The sequence below is a fragment of the Microcebus murinus genome, chromosome 15, assembly GCF_040939455.1.
Source record: "Microcebus murinus isolate Inina chromosome 15, M.murinus_Inina_mat1.0, whole genome shotgun sequence".
Classification (NCBI taxonomy): Eukaryota; Metazoa; Chordata; class Mammalia; order Primates; family Cheirogaleidae; genus Microcebus; species Microcebus murinus.
Genome location: NC_134118.1, coordinates 35,194,926 through 35,221,146, shown reverse-complemented (window position 1 = coordinate 35,221,146; position 26,221 = coordinate 35,194,926). Strand labels below are relative to the sequence as shown.

The 26,221-nt window shown below is 38.3% G+C and overlaps 1 protein-coding gene across 1 annotated transcript in view; it reads right to left on the bottom strand.

The window, feature by feature from the left end:
- LOC105881783 (protocadherin-23) overlaps positions 1-24,248 on the bottom strand; it is a 108,589-nt gene extending 84,341 nt beyond the window's left edge. Inside the window, 5 exon segments of the mRNA XM_076010567.1 lie at positions 6,598-6,829; positions 13,896-14,087; positions 18,681-18,804; positions 23,966-24,053; positions 24,056-24,248. Of these exon segments, the coding sequence (XP_075866682.1) occupies positions 6,598-6,829; positions 13,896-14,087; positions 18,681-18,804; positions 23,966-24,053; positions 24,056-24,182 (763 nt within the window). The 5' untranslated portion in view covers positions 24,183-24,248.
- Positions 24,249-26,221: the final 1,973 nt, after the last annotated feature.

The window sequence follows — 26,221 nt, the reverse complement described above, 5'->3', positions numbered from 1 at the left end:
TCAAGTCCACCATGACTAACAGTGTACCTTTAGGCAAGTCACCAAACCCCTTTTAGCCTCAATTTCTTCCTCCACTACATGAGGCAGCTGATTGTAAGGTTCTTTCCATCTCTATGAGTCTATGATCATGTACTGGAAAAGCAAATGAGAAAATTCTCTGACATGCTTTTGTTTCCTATGAAAGTGGCATACCCTCATTAAGTGCTCACGATTAATTTTAGACTCTGCCTTGCAAATAAAAGAAAGTCATCATTTATTTGGTGTGAGCAGGCTCACATCCTTATGAAATGAGGTGTGGTATTAATTTATCAACTATGTATCAGAATGTTAGATGTCGGAAGGTGGTAATCATGAAGAATTATGAGAATCATTACATGGTATAAAATCTGAGCATAAAACTCACAGTTGAAAAGAATCTGCCCTTGAAATAAAAAAAAAACAGAATCTGAACTACATTACTTATAGTCCGTGTTAAAATACAAACAAAAGATTACAACTAAACACTGAGGAACAGCTGCCCTTCCCTGGCAGTTTGAAATCCTTTTAATTTCTTGTTCTTCTGTAGTGCTAAACTTGGATTTTGTGTACACTACAACTAAACATAGAATAGACAATAGTTTAGGCAATGTAAGCTTGTTGCTCTAAGTGCTACAAGAGCAGGGATTTTTGTCTGTTTTATTCCCTGATGTCTCCCAAACACCTAGAACACCACCTGGCAAATAAGAATCAGTGAATATATACATACCAAATAGATGAACTTGCTTCCATTTCCTGCTTTGAATAGATAAGCTTACACTCTTTTTAGAACTTTTATTGACTTTTCTTTATATCACTAACTTGCTTTTATGTATTAAATAAAGAGGTAAATCACAAGAATTCAACCACAGGTAAGCCTAGTAAAAGAAATAGTCTTGGATGACACTAAATGACCAACACAAATGCTTGAAACCTACTTTTCACCTTAAAATAATCTGAATTAGAATTAAATTTTTTTTTCAGTGTAAAATTACACAATAAATAGGACAAACTCCAATGCTAAAGAACTGTTGTTTACATGCTACTAAAGAGAGCACTTCAAACAATGGAGGAAGAAATCCACATATAACTCATAAAATGCGATTAAAAATACATGGAAAAAAAGAGCTATTAATAAATGTCCTTTGTGTTTCTTCTTTTTAAAACTCAAAAGAGTGTGGTCTGCCTCCTACCCACATCAAAGGAAGCCAAGGAACTGAGAGTAAGAGAAATGAAGGCTCAACTCAGTATCTCTCTCCTGGTGCCTAAACACATTTTATAAAAATGTTCTTTGAACCAACAACAAACATAGAAAACTAGAAACAGAACAGGAAGATAAAGCCACAAGAGAAAACAACCACGACATCACCACACCCCCTTCCAGTTTTCCCCAAAACAATTTTCTTACCAGATGAACACAATAAGTCAAAGAGTTCTATTTTTAATGCATGAGTCTCGGTTGTGGTGGAAATCTCCTGTCTGCAGGCCTCTCACACAAAGTATGTGAGCTCATAAAATAGCATGTCTGACATAGAAAGCATCAAAGTGAATGAACCAGTGAGCAAAGGAATGAATGTGTCTAATGAATGTCAGAGTCATTCAGGAAGAAGTGACAATGTATAAATGGGCTCATCAATTCTCAATATTCTCATACTATATGATGATTTCCCCTCAACCTACCTATCTCAGAACTTATAGATTAAAAAGGAAGGTGGAAAATTGAAAGACACTGAGACTGGTTTTCAAAATTCCCATTGTAAAGGGCAGGAAGCTTTTCTGGAAGAGAAAAGACCAAATCCAGAGACAAAAGGAGGTGAGAAAAAGAAAAGCACCAGCACAGGTAAGCTGCAGGGAGACTTTGGGAGAGTTTTGAGGAAAGCTTCAAGTAGAGTCACAGAGTCACCTACCATGCTGTGATTCAGAAAGAAGATTCTAAATGAAGTTTTGTTCCATGTCATCAATGAAACTCCCATGAGCTCTCTTAAAAGGCTGTAGTAAGGATGTAAATCACTTTATAATTATTTCTAAATGTCATTTATTAATTTAGTCCACAAATATTCAGTAATAGAGGCGGCAGCTTCTTAGGACTGTTTACCCTGGCAGCCTCTGTACAGACAGGCCTTTTGGTGGAAATGAGAAAGCCCGGCTTGATACAGGTTACCGCAAAGAAAACACGCAGAATAGGAAAATTGTAGTTGACCCTTGAATAACAACATGGGTTTGAACTGCAGAGATCCAGTTAAATGCAGAGTCTTTTCAATAAAAGTGACCCCAAGTGTGCCTGCCTTTCCCGCCTCCCCCTCCACCTCCCCCATCTCATCCACATCTGCCACCCTTAGAGAGCAAGACCAGCCCCCCACTTTTCCTCCTCTTCAGCCTACTGAACATAAAGATGATGAAGATGAAGACCTCCACTTAATGAGTAGTAAATATGTTTTCTCTTCCTTATGATTTTCTTAAAAACATTTTTTCTCTAGCTTACATTATTGTAAAAATATAGTATATAATACAAGTAACATATAAAATATGTGTTAATCAACTATTCATGTTATGGGTGAGGTTTCTGGTCAACAGTAGTAGGCTATTAATAGTTAAGTTTGGGGGGTCAAAAGTTATAAGTGGATTTCCAACTGCATGGGGGAGGGATCTGTGTGCCTAACCTTTGCATTGTTCAAGAGTCAACTGTATATTCTAATAATGCTTCTAATTATATTCTTTGAAAACATCCTTATATAGAAAGTTGGTTATAGCCATTATTATGGAAAATAGTATGGAGGTTCCTCAAAAAGTTAAAAATAGAACTACTATATGATCCAGCAGTTGTACTCTATGTATATATCCAAAGGAAATAAAATCAGTATGTCAAAGATATGTCTACACTCCCATGCTCATAGCAGCATTATTCACAGCAGCCAAGATATGGATTTGACTGACATGTCTATCAATAGAAAAAAGATAAAGCAAATGTGGTATATGTACACAATGGAATACTATTCAGTCTTAAAATAGAAAGACATTCTACCATTAGCAACAACATGGCTGAATCCAGTGGACATTATACTAAATGAAATAAGCCAGGTACAGAAAAACAAATACTGCCTGATCTCACTTTTGTATGTGGAACTATTAGGTTATTAAGTATGAAATGTCTGATTACCTTAAGTACTAAGTTTGACAGTTCATATCTCTGACATTTCACTTTGACACTTCTTGTTTTATTTTTATTCTGAAGGTACATCCTCAGTCTTGCAAATGCACATTTTGGCTTGTGACTATCTTTAAAAAAATTTTTAGAGCACTTTTTTGAAACCATGGATAAGTAAAAAATCCTTGTTATTTTCGAATGTGAGTTCCATCGTAGAGCCAACGCAGCACAGACAGCTCAAAATATCAACGAAGCACTTGGGAAGGATGTGGCTAATGAACGCACAGTACATTGATAGCTGGAGAAGTTCCATTCTGGTGATTTTAATCTTGAAAATGAGCCACGTGGGTGACCTGAGACCAAGGTGGATAATGATGAGCTGAAAGCTGTAGTGGAAGCGAATCCATCTCAACCTACTCGTTAATTAGCAGCAAAGTTTGCTGTTACTATTTCAATAATATGGGACCATTTGAAACAAATGGGCGAGGTAAAGAAGCTGGATAGATGGGTTCTACATGAATGAAAAGAGCATCAAAAGAGAAATTGTCTTGAAAGTTGCTTTTCTTTGAAGTCATGACATAAAGGCGAACCATTTCTACACTGTATTGTAACATGTGATGAAAAATGAATTCTTTCTGACAATCGCAAGCATTCAGCACAATGATCGGATGAAGATAAAGTGCCAAAACACAGTCCAAAACTGAAAATTCATAAAAAAACAAACAACAAAAAAAAACTAATGGTGCGTGTTTGGTGGTTCAGTGCTGGTATTATCCACTACAGCTTCGTGAAATCTGGTCAGTTGATTGCAGTGGAAGTCTCCTGCAACCAACTGGATGAAACGATGATTGGTCAACAGAGGCAGGCCAATCCTCTTACAAGACCACATGTGGCAAAAAACAACACTGCCCAAACTACAGGGCTGGACTTGGAAACTCTCCGTCATCCACTGTATTCACCAGACCTTGCACCAACTGACTACCACTTCTTCCTGGATCACTTCTTGCAAGGAAAAATAATTCAATTCTAAACAAGCTGTGGAAAACACCTTTAGCAATTTCATTGCCACTCGCTATCCAGGCTTCTTCACTGCTGGCATAAACAAGTTATTGTTAAGATGGCAAAACTTTGTTGATACCTTAGGCACATACTTTAATTGTACTGCTTTTTGTTTGAGACATAATAAACTACACTTTTGATTCAAAATCAGACATTTCATAATAATGCAGAACTCATAAAAGCAGAGGTAGAATGGTGGTGGCCAGGGGATAGGATTGAAATAGAAGTTGGTCAAAGGGTATAAAGTTTCAGTCAGACAGAATAAATAAGTTCTGACGATCTATTTTACAGCATGGTGACGACAGTTGTTAATAATGTATTCTATATTTGAAAATTGCTAAGGTGCTAAGAGAGTCGATCTTAAATGTTCTCACCACAATGAAGTTCTAATTGTGAGGTGATAGACATGTTAATTAGCTTGATGCAATCATCTCACAATGTATACATAGATCCAAACATCACCTTGTACACCATAAATACATACAATGTGTTGTTCTCAGTTGCATTCAACCAACAGAGAAACGTCTAGAACTCAACCATGCAAATTGGAGACTGCTCGTTCACCGGACAACTTTTTCCCATAGCTGGTCATTTTTTTCCTTCTCTTCTAAAGGTTAAAGTAAAGCATTACCAGGCCTCATGAATTTCTCATGAGCTGTTATTAAGTGCAACCAAATTCCAAGCAGTGTTTGACTGAGAAACGTCTTCAACCTAAATGCACAGGGATCAAAATTGCCAACAATAATAACCCAAGGCTACTTCCATTATGAATTTGGTCTTTGCTCTAAAAAAAAAAAATTCCATGATACTCCCCTAGATAATAACCCACATAAAGCACATAAAGTATTCTCCATGATTAACAATGGCATTTGTGTCACAGCCGGTGCCAGGAAGGGAGGCATGTGGCTGAGCGTAGACAGCACAGCCACAGAGATCTCTTCTAAAAACAGAACACAGGACAGCTCATTCTTCAAGACCTTCCAGGGAAAACTGAATGATGAGTGTGTTGATGTCTTTTAAAATCCATCTTTTAAATGCTTCAAGATCCTGTGCCCTGATTATTGGCTGACCTATATATTTTTGGCAACACTAGTGCCCTGGAGGGCCTGACAATTTGACAAGCAGTTCAGGTCTTCTGTTAAGATGAATTTTGAAAAGGCTGAGATAAGTAGACTAATTTCCTACAAAAGTATTTTCTTCTGATCTTGGAAATGTTAAAGGGGCCATGTAAGTGTATTATTTTGAGCAAGGAAAGTTTTGCCTTATAAAGACTGCCAGTATAAACAACTAATCCCCCAGCCAGCTGCAGAGCCAGATGAAGCACATTTTCCAGGCAGAAGCTTAGTGACTATACCCAATGGGGCTGGGTGAAAGGGCAAACTGAATTAGTGGATCAGACCTCCTGTGTAAATTGTTATTTGTGTCTAATGTATAGAAACAAATGGTCTTTGCAAAGGATGTTGTGAAGATCCAATAAGACAACGTACAGAAAATGTCTAGTGTCATATCTGGCATTATCATCATCATTACAACAGAAACACATTGTACTCATTGCTCAGATCAAGTGAAGAAATGTAAAAGAAAAAAAGTTTCTTCTTTTTCTGCACCCTCATTTTTGGACCAGAACCTGTCTACAAATCTCCAAAGTACTGTAATATTATATGCTTGAAGTTTTCTATTACCTTTTGATTAAAAGGAAATATTTCAAACATTATTTTGTTAGCAAAAAAAAAAAAAAAAACCATAGGAAAGGGAAAATAACTTCTTAAATATTTATTATTTCTAAAAGACAGTTTGCCCACTGGGCTTCTTTGGCAGATATGCAGTTACCATTGTAGAGAACTAAAAGGAGCTTTAGGTACCATTTTAAAAACAAGGAAATTAAGACCCAAAGAGACTAAGGGAATACCAGACCTAGTAAAAAGAAAGAGATCTACTTTGGATACCAGTACAAATCTCTTTGCACTAATCTTATCTATTAATACGTTGAAATGATGCTAAGCCCTCCTTAGATGGCACAATCATACAAATGAAGGGAAATGAACATCTGCAAAATAAACTACTGGCCAACTGCTTCTGCACAACTTACTGCCTTTCATCCTCACAAAAACTTTGCAACATAGGCATTATTAGCATTGCTTTTAGGTAAGGAACTGAGACCAATAAAGATCACAAAATCAGCAGTAGACAAAGCTGGGACTCAGATCCGCGTCTAACCTAACTATAAAACCCCAACCATTTTCAATATACCTCAGTGCCTTCTGGAAGGTTAAGTGAGTCCTACAACACCCCTGTTATTGAAAAACGAATTAAGTTTTTCTGGCTTCTAAGCAGAAGCTTGAGAGCTAGGGGACGAAAACTGCACCAAGATCACATACCTGTAGTGGAGTCAATGGTAAAAAGGGACGACAGGTCTCCCAGAACAAGTTCATAAGCCACTGTTCCATATACCCCAGAATCCCGGTCGGTGGCAAGAACATTGATGATCTCGGTGCCTGGCTGGGTCTGAGCACTGATGCTCGTCACATAGGTTGACGGGTTAAATATGGGGTGATTGTCATTCACGTCCTCCAGTTCCACACGAACAAAGGCTTGGGCACTTAGCCCACCCTGTTGGATGAAGGAGCAGTGATTACAAACGGGTCTGCTGAACACTGGGATGCAGAGTAGCTGACAACAATCCCAGAATAGACTTTTAAAACAACAAAAGGTATATGTATACATATACACACCTATATATTCATTTTACTTTTAACGTTGAGACCTGAGTTCATATGTAGTAGCATGGTATCTACACTTCAGTCATGATTCTTAAGCATTAATGAGATTGCCACTTAAAGCTCTTGTGGGGCAAAAACTTCAGAGTGGAGGCCAAAGGTATTCGAGGGAAATTGTTCTGATGTCTAAAAAGGAATGGAAATCACTTTTATCCATAAGGTAACTTTAAAATGAATGTTGGTAAGTGCTAAGGGGAAGCGGTAGGGAGTATTGGTGAGGAATGTCCCAGTGAAAGCCTCACTAGGCAGGTATTATTGGCTAAACTTCAGTTATCTAGAATAAAAGGACAAGAGGCCAAGGAAATAGCAGGTGCAAAGGCCCTGAGGCACAAGTGCAGTGTGAGTGCATCTCCCTGGCCTTTTCAGGGGCAGCAGGCTAGAGGCAGGTAGGGCTGACATCAGAGAAGCAGCAGCAGGTCACAGGGCCTTTATAGGTTTGTAGAACCACTGTGGCTCTTCCCCACTGCTGGGTTTTGAGCACAGATGTGATTTGATTTGACTTAGATTTTAGCCGCTGCTCTGGCTGCAGTGCTCAGCACAGACTGAAGAGCAGCAGGGTATCAGGAGCAAGACCAGACAGGAGGCTCTTCGTCTCACCACGACCAGAAGCAATGGGGCTTAAAGGAGCAGCAAAGGTACTCATCCTAATACTCAGGGCCAGATTTGCTTTGGAATGCAAATTTTTCAAGTTTTAGAAAGGAAATACAGTGCACAAAGAAGTGAGACGCAGGTCCCATACTGTGCCTTTGCCGTTGCCTCCATCTAAAAACAAGGAGAATAAAATAGGAGAAAATAATCCTCTGCAATTTTTATTTTTCTAAAGTAAAACATATGTTCCTACTTTAAGGCACCATTTTCCATGTCTATCTGGTACATCGTGGCACTTTCATCTTTGACAAAAAGCCTTGGTAAGTCACAACATCCAGGGTTTCCTCACTTCCTTAATCTCCCCCTCCTCCTGTTTTTTTTTTTTTTTTTTTTTTTTTTTTCCTTTCCTTGTTCTACTGTGGCAGGGAGACACTGAGCAAGAAGGACAAAGAACAATGGAGAAGAAGGTTTGGCAAGAAATGGAGGGAGAGAAACTGTGTGATTTTCCATGTTCTGAGCTAAGTAAAGTGCCAGAGCCACGCCAGTTATCAGCTAGACTAGGAGAAATGCAGGAGGCACGTTACGACTGTGATAAAAACAAGGCAGGTTCATCCATCAGGCCTGAATGCTTAGAATGCAGATCGGCCCTACATCGCCACCCAACCTAGATAGCCTGTGAGTGTCCAGGTGCAATGTAAGCAGAGGGGACCAGAGACTGAGGATGAGCATCTAGAAGATACTCCACGACATCTGACATAGGCCCTGCTGTTGCTCCAAACTCAGTGTTGCCTTCCCTTTTCCCTCGCTTCTGCCTTTCTCTTTTTATTTCTCCTCAAGTTCAAGAAGTCACTTAGGGTTGAGAAGGGGAGTTAAGAAAGCAGGGAAGAGAAGTAATGGGCCGGGGGCATGGTGGCTCACACCTGTAATCCTGGCACTCTTGGGGAAGATCGCTTGAGGCCAGGAGTTCCAGATCAGCTGTCTCCACAAAAAACATGGAAAAATTAGCCGTCATGATGTCATGCGCATGCTGACAATGTGCCTGAGTAGTCTCAGCTACTCGGGAGGCTGAGGCAAGAGGATATCTTGAGCCCAAGAGTTTGAGGTTGCAGTGAGCTATGATGATGCCACTGCACTCTACCTCAGGAGATAAGAGTGAGACCCTGCCTCAAAAGAGAGAGAGAGAGAGAGAGAGAGAGAAGTAATGAAAAAGTGGGGGAGATACAAAGATATGAACAACACTCCACCTGCAGACCTTTAAAAACAAAAATCCTAATTTCTAGGCAGTTCATGAAGATTCTCAATCAGTGCTATAAAAAAAATAAGCAAATGTTAGATGGACAAAGTGAAAAATGTATTGTCACAGAACAAAGAATCTTTTTGCAGGAAAAGTATAGATCTCACTATTCCTTTTAAACAAATTCATTTTTTATCTGCTGAATTTATCAAATAAGGGATACTTTCCTCTTATAATACTCACGTATGAGTGTGTGTTAAGTGTGTTTTCCGTATATTTCTCCTTCAATTGTTACAATCTCCCTTTTTTAGATTTTGATGGCTTCCCCCCGTTATTACAGGTAAGAAAACCAAAGCACAAGCAGGCTAAGTGACTTGCTCAAGGTGAGAGTATAAATAGCAGATCTGCAATAGGAACAATGATCCACCTGGCCCCAAAGCCATTGGAGACTTCTTTTAAATTTGAGTTTTAAATATTTGTTATGCTGTAAATTCTGCCTTTCCTATAAGACTTGTTTACAGACTGTACCAGGGAGAATGCCTCTCATGGACTCAATCTTAAAAGAATAACAGGAAGAGAGGGCCCTTGTTTTTAAGGAACTTACAGTCTGTGGGACAGACACTATGCCCCTAGGTTTGTGGCACAACAGAACAATCTTGAACCAAAAGACGTGGGCTCAATGCCTGGCTCTGTCCACATCCAGGACCACAGCCAAGAGAAGGTCACCTGGCCTCTGAGTCCAAGCTACCTCTTCTGTAAACAGGGCTGTCTGCTTGCCTTACAGGCCTGTTGTTGAAATGAATGGCATGTTATATAGGAAAGCGTTTATAATAGTTGATAACTATCAAATGTAAGATCTTACAGGCTCCTTACCCTGAATACTTGGGGCCAGATGAATTTGTCTTGAAATTCTGAATTTTTCAAGTTTTAGAAAGATAATATAATGCATATACCTAGTAGGGTCTGGGTTAGCACCACGTAATCAAACAGTTACTAGTCTGCAGCAAAAATGTATGAACAGACACACTTAGAGCGATTAAAAAGCCTTAATAACCTCAAGTCAGTTCAAGTCAGATTTCTTATCATATGAATTTTAAAAACCCACTTTGAGAGTTTGGGGGTTATGGATAAAATCATGGTATTACTTCAGATGCAGACACATGCTACTCCTGACCTGTGAGCACCAAACAGAGGCAAATCTCAACACTGAAGGGTCTTTGAGTTGGGTCCCAAAAAACAAATAAAATTTGACACATAGATATTTCCAGTGACAATAACATCCTAGAAAGTGAAATGATATATTTTTTTAAAAGGCTCTGGCACGTTGCAGGAAGGATGAGCACACTAGCAGGGCTAAAGAGGGTGGGTGTGGAGAGAGAGAGGCTGGGTAGGATGGAGAGGAAAGGCTTGACAGCTTCCTGTCACACGATTTAAATGCTAAGGAGGACAGACTTCATTCCGCACAGCAGTGGGCTCTGCAGCAAAAACTGTGGTGTGTACACCCTCAGTACATTTATTTCTATTTGTTAATAAATTGCGTACACATTTACTGTGCTAATGGATTATTTCTATTAAAAATATCACAGAAATAAAATTTAAAAGGATAAAATTAAAGTTCTAATGATTTTTCCTAAACCCCTCCATGGGACAACTATTGCCATCAGTAATGAAGTGACAAGATCAAATCTAGGTTTCAGAAACAGATACATGGGGTAGCAACAAAGAGGTATATCTTTAAAAAAAAAAAAATAAATGGAGAGTTCCCTTAGTGAAAATGTTGAGAAAATGCTGACTTCAGCAAGTCAAATGGGCCTGAGCACTTCTCACAGAGCCTTTGCACCCACATTTCTAGAGGGGGCGAGTGCTGAGGTGTTCACCCCTCTTTTTAGATCACAGAACCCTCTGTGATCCCTCCACAGAAAGAACATGCTGGGAAACCAGTGTCCCACAGAACACAGGGTGGGAAAAGTGCATCTAAACTCATTTTCTCCTTCCCCTTAGAATGTGCCGTCCCAATGCTGTGTAACTAAACTTCTGTCCAGACAATGGAAACTGAAATGCAGCCTCGTGAGAGACTCTGAGTCAGAGCCACCAGCTAAGCCGCTTCTAGACTTCCGGTCCTTAAAAGAAATACTGTATGAGATAGTGTTTGCTACTTTAAGTTGCTAAGTTCAAAAATAATTGGTTATGCAACAATAGGTAAATAAATTCTATGCATGAATATTTGCTAATTTTGTCTTATCCTTTCTCTTTCCATCAACAAGTCATGAGTCATTTTAATTTAATTTTAATCATTTGGTTTTTAAAATTATTATGAGAAACTATTAATCTACCTGAATCCCAATACCCTCAAGTTATGCTGTGAAAGACAGAAGTAGTTTGGGAAGGCTTCAAGCTTGAAAGCATACAATAGTGGAGGCAGGAGGGTCACCTAGGGTAATCAGTAGATAAGTAAAAATTTGTGCTGTTGTTTCTACTTTGGTGATTGTCTACTTTCCATTCTCTTTGTTCTTATCTTCTGGGACACCTGAGTAGAATAATATTAATACCCGTTTAACTCTTGTGAGACATAATTTCATTCTAGTGAGCTTTCTGGGTCTATATTTCATGGTTCAATGAAGAAAAGTGAAGGAAATGGGGTTATAGCTTATAAAGGGGGAAAAAAACCTAAGTTGTATCATTACCAAAGCCAAGAGAAGCAGCATTAAAAAAAAAATTCATATCTTTGTGATTGTGCATTGTGCTGTGATAAACATTCAAGTGCAGGTGTCTCTTTGATAAAATGACTTCTTTTCTTTTGGGTAGATACCCAGTAGTGAGATTGTGGCATCAAACGGTAAGTCTACATTTATTTCTATGATGAATCTCCATACTGTTTTCCATAGAGGTTGTACTAATTTGCAGTCCCACCAACAGTGTATAAGCTTCATGTCTCTCTGCATCCATGCCAGCATTTATAGCTTTTTAACTTTTTAATAATGGCCATTCTGACAGGGGTAAGGCGGTATCTCATTGTGGTTTTAATTTGCATTTCCCTGATGATTAAAGATATTGAGCATTTTTTTCATATGTTTGTTGGCCATTGTCTATCTTATTTTGAAAAACTTTAGTTTTCATGTCTTTTAATGGCATTATTTGTTTTTTTCTTGTTGAGTTGTTTGAGTACTTTGTAGATTCTGGATATTAGCCCTGTGTCAGATGTATAGTTTGTGGATGTTTTCTCCCATTCTGTAGCTTCTGTATTTACTTTGCTAATTATTTCCTTTGCTTTGCAGAGCTTTTAATTTAATTAAATCCCATTTATTTATTCTTGTTGTTGCTGTATTTGCCTTTGGGGTTTTAGTCATAAATTATTTACCTAGGCTGATGTCCAAAAGAGTTTTTCCTATGTTTCTTCTAGAATTTTTATGGTTTCATGCCTTACATTTAAGTTTTATCCATCTTGAATTAATTTTTTATATGTTTCATTCTTCTGCATATGGCTATCCAGTTTTGGTTTTGGTTTTTTTTTGAGACAGAGTCTCGCTTTGTTGCTCAGGCTAGAGTGAGTGCCATGGTGTCAGCCCAGCTCACGGCAACCTCAAACTCCTGGGCTCAAGCAATCCTTTTGCCTCAGCCTCCCAAGTAGCTGGGACTACAGGCATGCGCCACCATGCCCGGCTAATTTTTTCTATATATATTAGTTGGCCAATTAATTTCTTTCTATTTATAGTGGAGATGGGCTCTCACTCTTGCTTAGGCTAGTTTTGAACTCCTGACCTCGAGCAATCCGCCTGCCTCAGCCTCCCAGAGTGCTAGAATTACAGGAGTGAGCCACCGCGCCTGGGTGGCTATCCAGTTTTCCCAGCACCATTTACTGAATAGGGCATCCTTTCCCCAGTGTATGCTGTTGTCTGCTTTGTCAAATATCAGTTGGTTGTAGCTATGTGGTTTTATTTCTGGATTCTCTATTGTGTTCCATTGGTCTATGTCTCTACATGTATACCAGTATCATGGCTCTGTTTATGATGCAAAAATCCATTGAGCTATGCACTTATGATTTATGACCATCTCTGTATGCATTTTATATATCAATTTACAACGTTAACAACAACAAAGAGGATGTAGGAACCAAACTGTAGATGACTCCACTGACCAAGGACAGGTCCATGTGAACATCAGAAATGACAGGGTCTGTGATGTATTCAAACATATCAAACATATAAAAATCCAGGGATTTATGATCAAATTGGAGAACAAAATTACTTGTCATCCTGGGAGATTGTTAAGGTACTGACTCACTATTCAAAATACAGATAAAATAAAGACAAAGAATCAATCATTATCCTGCATTTCCTATATGAATTATATTTCAGGGTAACCAAATAGTTGGTATAAGAACATTTGTCTTAGTCAAAGAATTCCAGGTGATAAATGCAAAAGGGGTAATGGAATTAGAAAATCGCCATTTTGCAATCTCTAATTATGTAATAGTATGTGTCTGCTGATACAAAAAGAGGCATGTGGCATCACCTAAATGAACCTGAAACTAATCAGGTTTATAGGAAATAAAAGACATAGAAGAACACATTAAATTAATCCCAAGGATGTAATCAGCTACATTCAGTATGTGGAAAATGTACAAGACAAATGACTTCATTTATTTTTTTTTATATGCCATAGGAGAAAAGGTATGAGGCCTGGTTGTTATAGATTAAAACTTAAGGGATATATCAATCAAATCAATTTATGGATTTATTTGGATCTTGATTCAAACAAACCAATTAATAAAAGACATGTTTAGATAACACAGAACATTTAACATAGAATGGACATTAGGTATTATTAAAGTATTGCTGCTAATATTTTGTAGTTACACTTTCAAAGAGTCATTATCTGTTAGAGATATTATTGAATGATTTTTGGATGAAATGATATGGTGCCTGGTATTTGCTTCAAAAAACTTCAGCAAAAGAAAGAGGTGATTATATAAAAAACAAAATCAGCCAATTGTTCATGGTCATAGGTACTCTGTGATATGTACATACTGGCTCACTTTTGAGTATGCTTGAAATAAATTTCATACATAAAGACTTACCCCATCCTTAGCTTTCACCAGGAGATCATAGATGGCTGGATCCCTTTCCCTGTCGATATCTTTAGAGACACAGATTTGTCCATCATGAGGGTCGATCCAGAATGCTTGAGGTGCTTCATAACTTTGGAATCCATCATAGATCGAATACTCAACAAAGCCATAGAGCCCTGCATCTGCATCGGAGGCTTTAACCTACAAAACAGGAAGTTGATCAGGGAGAAATAGAAATGCTAGCATTACCTTGCAGTTGGCCAAGAATTATTATAATGATTTGCACAACCAAGTCACCCCCATAGCTATTCACAAAGTATAGGCTTTGGTTTTTCATCTCTCTTCTCTCTTACCTTCTGTGACTACTCCTCCTTTATTTTCCTTCTCCCTTGTAGGTTTTCCTTTTCAATCCCCTTTGCCCACTACCATACTTTCAGGTGATCTCTGAAAGTTTGAGGTCCTTAGGGCTCAGCCCTGAGTCCTTCTGTCCTCTTATTCTGTTCACTATACCTAAGTGATCTCAACCAGTCTCAAGGGTTTACAAACACCCACAGGGTTACAGACTTGACAATGTTGCTCTTGATTCCCTCTCATTCCTGGGTCTTCTAGTGATGGGCTGGCTGTGCCACCCCCATCCTTTCTTTGACAGTAGCAAGGGAAGGGCAAAGAAATCCAGGCAATAAATGGCCATTACTAGAAATCCAATCCCAGTGACAGAATGCACCCTGGAGTGTGAGGGTTTCTTCTAGGAGAAATGCCTCAGTCAAGGCCCTGCACAGCTGTGCAGTATCAAGTCTGCAGGTGCCTGCAGGAGCACTTTTAGCAGCTGGATGAAATCCAGCCCATGCTCTGCTTGCCAAAACAGGCACAAACACTGACATGCCCAGAGAAAGGGCACCTTTTTCTTTGCCCATAAGTATCATTTATGTTAGCAGCAGTCCTGTGCCTGGTGGAAAATATGGAGCAACTGGAATTATGAAAGCACTTAACTTATTCATACTAACTGTGGGAATATACAGTGAGAAATCTAACAGGCTCTATTGAACTCAAACAATTCTTGAGCTCTTAGGCTCATTCTAATGCCCTTGATTCATGACCCAGTTAATAGTAACAGCATCTACATAGCACTTATAATAAAAGAAACACTTTAAGGGAAGATAAGGAAGAAATGAAGGGAAGGAGGGAGGGAGAAAAAGAGAGAGAGAAAGGAAGGAGGGAGGGAAGGATTATACATTACAGAACAGGTACTCTTCTAAAAGCTTAACATATATTACATACTTTCAACCTATACCTACAAATATTCATTTTAAAGATCAGAAAAGTCAGGCTCAGAGAGTTTATGGAACTTGCCAAAGATCACACAGCTAATAAATGTCAAGACTGAAATTCATATCCAGGCAGTTGGCAGCAGAGGATGTGCTCTTAATGACCATGATATACGTACTGCCTCCCAAGTCTGAAGCCTGTCATCTCATCCTTTATGTACTGAAAAAAGCACCCCCAACCTCCTGGCCTTCTTCCAAAGCAGAATGTGCTAGATCATGGGCAGCACCTTTCCAGTGCACCTTTCCAGTTCACCTCACATGCATGTGGCTTTCTCACCAGCAGATCACTGATGTGAACAAAGGCAACTGCGACCAATCCCTGTGCTCCTGAGTCTTAGGTGGACCTTCTATACCACGTGATCAAGTTCCAACTGGGCTACAGACAGCAGAAAAATAGATAAAATGACAGCACTTGGAAGAAATAAAAGAGAATTAAGCAGATCAATTCAGAAAGTCCAGCATCCAATTAATAAACATATCAAAAAACAAGAGAAAACAGAGACAATGGGAAAAAAAAAAAGCAGCAGCTATTTCTTTGGTTCACAAGGACACATATTGGTAAGGCCCGCAAAGCTGCTATGATAGGGGAAGAGAGGTATGTAAGAGGCACTCTGGCTCTTAAATTCCTCAGCCCAGAAGTTAAGCTCAGCTCACATATCCCAGGATGGAACTAGTTACCTCCAGGGAGGCTGGTAAAGACAGAGGATCATGAGGTTGTTTGGTGAATGCGAATAGTCTCTGACATAAATGCCATTTAGTCTAGAACAAATGAGGACAAGCGTATGAGATTATGTGAGCGTCCAAGTAGCCTCTACTGTGTGGTGAAATTTAAGCAAGTGGAAATTTATATCCAGAAAAATCTCCCCAGTGCCATCCTACTACAGATTCAGTTTTGGGAAATAACTCTGGCAGCCCTGCATATTTCTGTAAGGCTTTTTATAATCTTGTCACCTACACTGTTAGTACTATTATAGTCATTTAACTCTAGATTGAAAAAAAATTGACTTTTCATCAGTAAGATATATATGCAGGAGCCACACCTTAATTACATGCTTCCCAAATGATACCCCATCCCAATAACATGTTTGACAACCAAAGTTCTCAATAAGCCTGCCCCTTCATCCTGTTCTATCTTGAGTATGTAACTAGAATGGGACTTTGGGAGCTATTTGTATAGTCTAGCTCAACGGTTCTTAACCAGGGGCACGTTTACCTCCAAGAAGACAGTGGTCTATGTCTGGAAACATTTCTAGTTGTTGCAGCTGCAAAGGGTGTTCTACTGGCATCAAGTGGTTTGAAGCCTGAGATGCTAAACATCCTACAATGCACGGGACAGACTCCACAACAAAGAATTATCTGGCCCAAAACGTCAGTAGTGCCTATGCTGAGAAACCCCTAGGCATGATGAAACTCTTACCAATTGGCAGTATTGTTTTCCCTCTTTAATTATCTATTTTTTTCAACTGATGATATAGCCTTTTATCTTCGCTCTTGTCTTTCTCATATTTTCTGGAAAAATTATTCATCTTGTGCAACCAGCTAATGTATTTGTGAGTTATTCTTCTCATTAGATGGGTTTACCCAAGAAACCCACAAATTTCCCCACCACAAAGAACTTAACTCCAAGTGCATTTGGTCCATTCCATTCTAACAGCTGTTAATAATTTAGTAGCCTTAAGTTCCCAAAGACACCAAATATATCTTCCAAAACCATATGGTATTCTCAATAACTATACATTGATGGAAAGACAAATACAATGAACTTTAAATTCTAAAATTCATTCTCAGCTTTTAATAATACATATTAACAAGTGATTCAGTTTATATAAAACAAGTTTTCTTATTTCCCCTTTCCAGACCTTTATTTCATCTAGACTTTTGGCAAAGCAAAATATAACAAGTCAAACGTGGGATAAGAGTACAGATCTCAATTTGTTAGCAGTTCATATTCTGAGTTTATGACTCATAAAAATAAGAATGTATTTCTTCTTGTTTTTACTGAAATCCCTAAAAATACTGACGTAGTATTCCCTAACATATTCCGCCTACTAATACTGGGTCTTGAATGCCTAGAATTAACTTGCCATTTCCATGAGATTTATATTTTCCAATATCCATGGACTGACTCATAAAATTTAGGGGCAACTTGACTAATAGAAAATGGAAAGGGCCTTGTTGAAGCTTCAAGAGGAAATCTGGATTAGAAAATAAATTCAGTGGGCCCTTTCTCTAGAGATAGTTGTGTAAATCAAAGCAAGAACCACCTGGTAAAACTCTATGATCACAATCTTACAGTGCTGATTGGGTAGGGAAAGGCGATCTCAGGAGGATTTTATCTCCAAATCTACTCTCTGAGCCACAGTACTGCACTTCAGTGCCGCCTCTGAGCTCCTTGTGCCAATCTTGGTTTATGTGTTTTAGACAGAGATGAATCCAATGATTTTTACTTTTAAACTTATTCCACCTTAGAACTCTTCTCTCTGTGTCTGATCTTTCAATAGTTTGATTGTGTCATTGTGAAAATGCAAATTATCAATATGATATTAAGATCTTCCCGATTCTATTATTAGCTTTCTGAGATTTTAAGAGGTGTTTGGTTTTTTTGGTTTTTTTTGTTTGTTTGTTTTTGGGTTTTTTTTTTATCACTTCCTTCTTCTTAATCTGAGTAAGGTTTCCTCTCTATGAATGTGTCATGGACAAAGGAGACAAACTGTGAACACTGGCCTTTGAAAGATGTTTCCAAGTCTTTTGGGTGTTCTACAAGTGGAATGGATCTACCTGCATGTCCCTCACTTTCTATGTGGGAAGCACTCTCTCTTCTTTAACATACTGCTCAGCTTTGTGGCGGGTCACTTGCCCAGCCATTCATATCAGCTAGACCCAAACCAAAAAACCATAAGGTGACATTCTAGGCCACATTTCCTTACCTACTCCTAAACAATCATATCCTTAATTCAGTAAAATTTATATATATAAAAAAAAAGCCTTACAGCCCAATTTTTAAAAGGGCAAATAAAAGAGTCACCCCAAAATGGCAGCACTTTAGATGCAATTTAAAGTTAAATAACTTTAATTTTTTTTCTTATTACAATTTCCAAAATTTGTACCATAAGCTTATAACAGTTTGAAGAAACAAAGTTACTGACACAATACATACATAGAACTTCAAATAGAGAAGAAGAAAAGAAATATATCATGAAATAACTTTTCACATTGAAGCGCGTGGCCAACCACTGAACCTACAGCCAAAACGAGACAATAATAACCCACTGGAAGTTGGATTCACCATTAAGGACTACAACAGATACGAGTGTGCACTCTCTGAAACACAATTTAGCAAGTTTACCAAGTTCCCCAGTCTAACAATCAATGCTCGGTCCTCATTTTCTGTGTCACTCGGCAGCCTTCTCCCCAGCTAGTCACCTCCTCCTTACTGACACACGTCCCTATTCAGATACCCCACTCGCACTCTCCTTCTTGTCCTCCACCTCCCTTCCGTTTCTGTCCCTGGCTCTGTGTTCTCTTCCTGGCCTCTGGACACTGCAGCACCCCAGAGCTCAGTCTTGGGACCACCTCTCTTCATTTCACACTGACTGCGTGTAGGGACTGAATGGTGGCCTCGAAAAGGTGTCCACGTCTATGTCCTAATCCCTGGAATCTATATCGCCTTATATGATAAAAGAGCGACTATTACCATATATGGCAAAAGAAGTGGTTAAGGATTTTGAGAGGAAAGGTTTATCCTGGATCACCTAGGTGGGCCCTAAATCCAATGTGTCCTTATAAGAGAGAGGCAGAGGGAGATGTGACAGACAGAAGAGGAGGACAGAAAGTGGCCACGGAGGCAGAGGCGGAAGTGACATGGCTACAAGTCAAGGAGACCAACAGCCGTCAGTGAGAAGCTGGAAGAGAGGAAGAATGAATTCTTCCTCAGTGCCCCAGAGGCAGCAAGGCCTCGCTGAAGTTTGGACTTCTAGTCTCCAGATCTGTGAGAGACAATAATTTCTGTTGCGTTGAGCCACTGAATTCACAGTAATTTGTTACAGCGGCCCTGGGTAACTAATATACTTCCTGAGTGATCTGACCAGGCCCGGGGCACTGAGCCTGCCTCGGTGCCGATGGCTCTCGTGGCTCTCATGACTGTCGTGTCTGTATCTCTGCATCTCCATTCTGTGCGCCCCAGGCTCCTGCATCACCCTACTGCCAGCCAACACCTCCTCTTAAGCGGCTGACTGACATCTCAAATGTAACCTGCCCCAAGGAAACTCCTGACTCCCACGACACTCCACCCAAAATCTTCTTCCCTCTCAGTCTTACTACAGCAGCCAGAGAGATCCTGTTAAAATGACACCAAATCATATCACTCTCCTGCTTGGAATCTTCCAGTGGCGTCCCATCATACCCAACAAAATCCAACGCTTTAATCTGAACCCTGGCTTCTTCTCTGATCTCATCTCCACTACTCTGACTCCCTGGTTCCCCTCTGGACACTCTGGTTCCCTGATGGTCCCGGAATGCACCTGCTTGTTCCCACCTCCAGGCCTTGCACCTGGCTGTTCTTCCTGCCTGCAAGGCCTTCCTCCCAGACTTCAGTTTAACCTGCTCCCTCATTTCCTTCACATCTCTGTTATGGTACCACCTAATCACACAGGTGGTACCTGGCCAAGAGGGTCACCCTCACCTCTGCCTCCTACTGTCTTTAGACCCTGCTTTGATTTTCCACAGAGCACTTGTCTTGACTTTATGCTGCATTCTATGTTTTCATTTATTTGTTTATTGACAATAATATGTCTTTGCTGCTGGAATTTAAGCTTTGGGGCAAGCATGACATATCTTGCTCCCCACTGCACCTCTGGACCCCACAGCAGCGACACCTGGTTCACAGGGGGCTGCTGGAAATGTCTGTAGCATGAACGGATGGATCTGCCATTGTGCATAAGATGCAAGCATGTTTCAGAAATAACCTTCATGGTTTTTCTCTCTATTTGGCCTTTAGAAGAAACACTTAAGAATAAGATGTTACATAACATTTATCAGATACTCATTGAGGAAAAAATTTTTAATTCCTAAAACCCAATCTATTAACCAAGCTATTAGCATCATAAGGTGCTAATAATGCTATTTCAAAGCATTATTATAATAATGCTTTTTCAAACTCATAATGCTTTTTCAAAGCCACCAAAATGCTACAGCTAAAATCAGTTAGGTAAAAAGAAAAAAGAAACCTGAAGGCATGTGGGACTATTAAGAGGTTGGAAACAGAATTGCATTTTCATTTTACCTTTTAAAATGTATTTTCAGAGAAGTTGACACAGCTATTAGATGAATAGGCTGAAGACATATCCTCAAGTTACAACCAAAAAAACCAAAAAATACAAACAAACAAAAAACACTGTTATGGCAACATGTTTTTATTGCTTTAATGGAAGAATAGGATTAAGAAACTATTAATCCTACTAAATTATTGTCTTCTCCTCACCCCAAAAAAGCAGCCTAAGGAAATTTTGTGAAAAGAGACCAATACAGAGGACAAGAGGAAGGGGAGTAACTTTCCTATGAGGTGGTACAAAGTAAACAATTAAAATAGTCTGATCTAAAAAAAGAACTGGCAGGCAGATCAACAGAACACAAAAGCAAGACCTGAAACAGATCCTAGTAAAACCAAATTTTGTGTATATTATAAAGGAAACCACTGAGGAATGTGGGTTTATCCACATAAATTGCTAGAAAAATTGGCAAACTACATGGAGAAAAAAATCTAGTTTGATATTAACCTTATATCAAAATAAATTCTATGCTAAATATAAATAACAAAATTATTTAAAGCACAAAGAATATTTGGCTGATCCTCATACTGAAAAAAAATTTCAAAGCAAAAAGAAATTTCAAAAGTAAAACAGATGGACAAAAATCACAGAAGAAAAAGTTAATACAATGACCACATAAACATTTAAAATTCCTTTATGTCAAAAACACAATACACAAAAAATTTTAAAGGCAAATTAGGTCTGATATTTGCAATAAGTATGTATTCAAAAGTTAATGTCCTTAATACAGAAGGAAGCCTTTAAAAATTAAAAAAAAAAAAAATACTGATTGCTGAATAAAAAAAAAAAGCCAAAGGGCATGAAAAATCAATTGGCAGAAAAAGAAATACATTTAAAACATTCAACTTTGCTAGTAACCGGATGAATAAAAAGAAAAGAAAATTGTTGTCTTGCATTTGGCAATATTAAAATAATATATTAAGTGGTAGAAAAGATGACATATTAAGTATACACCCATTTTTACAGCCTATCTGGAAAATAACTTTGTTTTCCATATATACATACACATGTTGAACATTCTCCCAAACTTAAAAATATTCATCTCCTTTGATTCAATTAGTATGTTTCTAGGAATATACATAGAAAGATGGTCATATGAAAGACATATAATGTAGCATTATTTATTCTAGAACCCAAATGTCCAATAACAAAGAGTTGTCAAATAACTTATAATTTCATCCATAAGATGGAATTCCATGTAGACACTAAAATGTATACTTAAGGACACAATAAAATGTCTACAATATTGTGCTTAGGTAAAAAAACCCACAACTAAAAATTATATATAAAAATCCCATTTGTGCAAAAAATCCAATGTTAGAATAAAACTAAAAGAAAATAAGCCAACTGTTAAGTGATTTAATGTGGGGAATAGTGATTTTTATGTTTTTATTCCAAATTTTCAAAAATAAAGATAAGTTCATGAAAACAATATTATGAAAAAGAAGCTGAGCACTAAAAAATACTAAATCTAAAAATAAATTGTATTGATAGGCATTTGCCATCTGTCTGTTCGGCTATTATGAGTGCATTTTCATGGTACCTCATTGTTGAAAACCCACTAGAGTGTAGATGTGCAGGATTCACAGGACCTACAGCACTACTGATTTCTAAATCAGGCTGAGCAAACTCTATATAAAGGGACAGATAGTAAATATTTTAGGCTCCACAGGCCATACAGCTTCTGTTACAGAGATTCAACTCTGCCAGTTTGGCATTAAAAAGGCCGTAGATAGACAATATGTTAAAATGAATGGCTGTGTTCCAATAACATTCTATTTATGAATACTAAAATTTGAATTTCATATGATTTTTACTTGTCATAAACTATTACTTTTCTTTCTCTTTTTCAACCATTTAAAAATGTAAAAACCATTCTTAGCTCACAGCTGGGTACAAAAACAGGCAGCAGGCTAGATCCGGCCCATGTGCCATGGTTTGCCAAGCCCCAATCTAAAGCATAAGAATAAATTTTTAGAAAAATAGAGTCACAGCACGCAAGCCCAAGAATACAACTGTGGAATGACTTAAGCCCAGTGCATATGAGGGGTTCACTTGAGATTCTGTATTTGAGCTGGTTTTACAGGCAAGTTTAGTCTCCATTCATTGCTGCCTCTAAGTTCTGCACCTAAAGTAAAAATAAAAATCACATTTTTTCCCCAAAAGGACCTAAACTATTTGATTTTAGGCCCCAGCCAAAATGCTTTCACTGAGTTAGATTTTTATATCAGGACTTCATATTTCACAAAAGTTTCATTTTAATAATGTTTGTCGTTGGAAAAACTAAAACTGAAAACATTATCTATTACAGGATCCAATAACTCTTCTGTGAAAATCCTTTTTACCTTAATTTAACATCCGCCCCCCTCCCACACACAAATCAAACAAAAACCCTCCAAGGTATCCATGATAAAAGGAATCAAAGGAAGTTAAAGTGAGAGGAACAGAGTCCCCCTGACCTGATCTGTAGCCACAAAGAAATTCTCCAGAGGTATTCTCTACCAATGACACTGTTTTAACAAAATTGATCTTCCTTCATGGGTAGAGATATTCATCTTTAAAAGAATAATTAATTGATATTTATGACATAAAATTGGGTTGCCAGTAGCTGATCCACTAATTGGCACTTCAAAAATCATTACTTGCTTTGATTTATTAACTTACTTCAGTAAAGTGACCAAGGTTGTTGATACTCAATTCTGTGGCAAAAGAGTAGATAGAAATACCAGTAGTAAGTGAGTAACTGGTTGACTAATGTTCATAAATCAACTCATTTTAACATTATGAAATAATAATTTACACACAGAGCAGCCCGAAATATACCTACCACATCTTTCGCTTCCAGATACACCTGAAAAAGTTATTGACTCACACTTTCATCAGTTCTAACTACATGAGTTGCAAGTTCTCCACTGTTTATTATTAGCATTAACAGTGTTAATAACAAAATTAAAATTCTCTTAGTTCTAGTTCATATGATCATCTACCATGTACAACTTCTATAATTGTTCAAGACAGCCATCATTTTCAAATACTTTACACTTTACTCTTCATCACCAAACAATAATGAAACAAAGGGGGGAAAAATCATGTTTCAAAAACAAATCAATCTATGATTGGATGTTTTCATACTATTCTTACAGGTATCTGGAAACACAAATAATAATATTACCAGAAAATTTTGTGCATCCAAAACTGAATTTGGATCACAAATACTATATGCCTCTTACACACAGTCACAATGTCTACAATACCATAAATCATTAAATGACAAACAAATTCATGAGAGGATCCTAGTTAAATATTTCTTCCAAAGTTTTATTTCCCTGAAGCTCAGACATAAATTCTGTGGCCAGTATGAACCTTACATGAGATTTGGCAGAAGAGACAGACTTATAAAAGCTGATACCCTGTTTTTTTTTCTTACCTCTAAGATTTCACAATGACATTTATTTCCATATATGACTCATATACATAGACATCAGTACTTTCTAACTGCTGAGTAAACATCTTTTCTCTCTCTCTGCTTTCTCTGCTTTGGTTATGGCATCCAGTCTCCTGATTTTAGATACCTCGGATCTGAGGACTGCCCCAAGTACACATCTCCAGCAGGAACCCCTTTCTTGTGCTCCCGATTCACACATGGAAGCACCTCTATGACTTACACACTAGGCATGTCTCATGGTCATCTCCCATTTAACACGGCCAAGACAGAACTTTGATTTCTCCCCACTAACTGCCCCAAATCACTCCTCTCTCAATCTTTCCCTACAAAATCGCACCTCTGTCTACACTGTGGCTCAAGTGAAAAACCCAGGAGTTACCCTTCTGCTTCTTCTAATGTCAAGAAAAACTGCCCAGCAAAATAGTTGTAGAATAACTAAGTCTCTCGGGCTAAAATGGGAAGCTATAGAAAAATTCTGTGAGATCAAGTGAGATAAGTAAAGGCAATTAAACATACATAAAAAATACTGGGCTTCAATAATAGTTAAACTCTGATCCAAACTGGTTTTTGTTTTATATTATTTTTGCCTTTCAGACCTGGGAGAGATAAAAAAAAAAAAGTTGACCGTGTCCGGTGTTTATTATTAATATAAGATATTCTGTTTTTCCAGTAAAACCTAGAAATGATACAAAAGGTCCTTCAAAATAAAGTTGGTTAATTTTATAGCTGTAACAGTCAAATAGTATGCATTTGTTAAAAACAATAAAGTAGGTCAAAGTGTACACACAGAAAAATAATCAGTATATACTGTTACAAATAAAGGTTGTAAAATTGTGTAATTATAGTAAGATCCCACTTTTGAATTTAGAAAATAATGTATGTGGTACAACGGTCCTATTGCTTCTCAGCCTAGAGCCTCATAAGGCTAAGGAAAGAGAAAGTTTTTACATTCACCCTCAAGGGACAAGGGCTTTGAGCGTACTGTGATAGGTAGGCCAGTGAGGGAGTACCCCATATATGGAAAGATGTTTGGACATTCCTTGGGTATTCCATGGTGAGGGCCTTCTTCCTCACCTTCACCCCAGGAAAGAATCAACCCTCCTCTACTCCAGAACTAAAAATGGGCAGATCAGAGAATTACTGATGCTCGGTTTGCAAGAGGAGATAGAGTGCTAAAGAGAAGAGGAAGAGTTGAAAAGACTGAGACGAAGAAATGCTTCTGCAAGAGAGTGGCCATGTGCAAGTGGGAAGAATGTCCAGGACAATGACAGGGCAAGCGGGCAGCATATGGGTTGATACCACATGGGTTGGATTGCATTGCAAGAATCCAAAGTAACAGGTGACATTCCATGTTTGGAGCTCTGCATGTTCCCCAGCAGAGAAAGAAAACTAGATAATGTTCTCCCTACAATCACCTGGACTCTCCCAACGTGAACAGCAGGGGCTGAGGGAGATGGACCACGTGGTACCCCCTGACCTGCTGACAGCTAAACGCCCATTTTCTTTTGAATATTCTAACTCAAGATAGAAGACCATTGTGCAGAGTTACAGAAGTGTTACTATTTCCACAGAAAATTAAAATAATATACTCCAAACTACTAACAGGTGTTCTCTCTTGGGGTGTTCTCTCTTGCATTTATGGGAAATGTTTGCTTTTTACATGAAATGTTTTTAGAAACAATGCTTTATACTGAGCCTAATTTACTACACACACACACACACACACACACACACACACACAAAGCACATCTATGATGTGTGATTGTTAAGGGCCACCCTCTCCCCACTCCACCTGTAAAGAGCACCAACACTAAATGCCTATGAAGTCTAGAGAGGGGAGCTGGTTGTTGGATTTTTTCCAAAGGGTTCATATGTTTAGGCATCTCATCTTTTAGAGATAAGAATCCTGAATTAGAATCATTTCACTTTTATCTTTTAGTTGTGCCTCCCCTGTATATGTTTTGTAAAAAACAGAGATACCTAAAATTTATGTACAGGGGTCTTCCCAGTGGAAGGGTGCATTCCCAGATATAAACACGGGCAAGTGCCCTCTAAACTCAAGGGAGACCCATGGGTTTGAAAATCCCCATGAAAAAGACAACTAATGGGAAGGCAAAGTGAGTAAATTAACAATATAATCTTAAGGGCTGTGAGTTCCAATACACTGTGATCTGAACCTCAGTTAACCCCTTCAGTTTTCACACCTGCAAAAGGATCTTAATCACAACGGGGCGAATG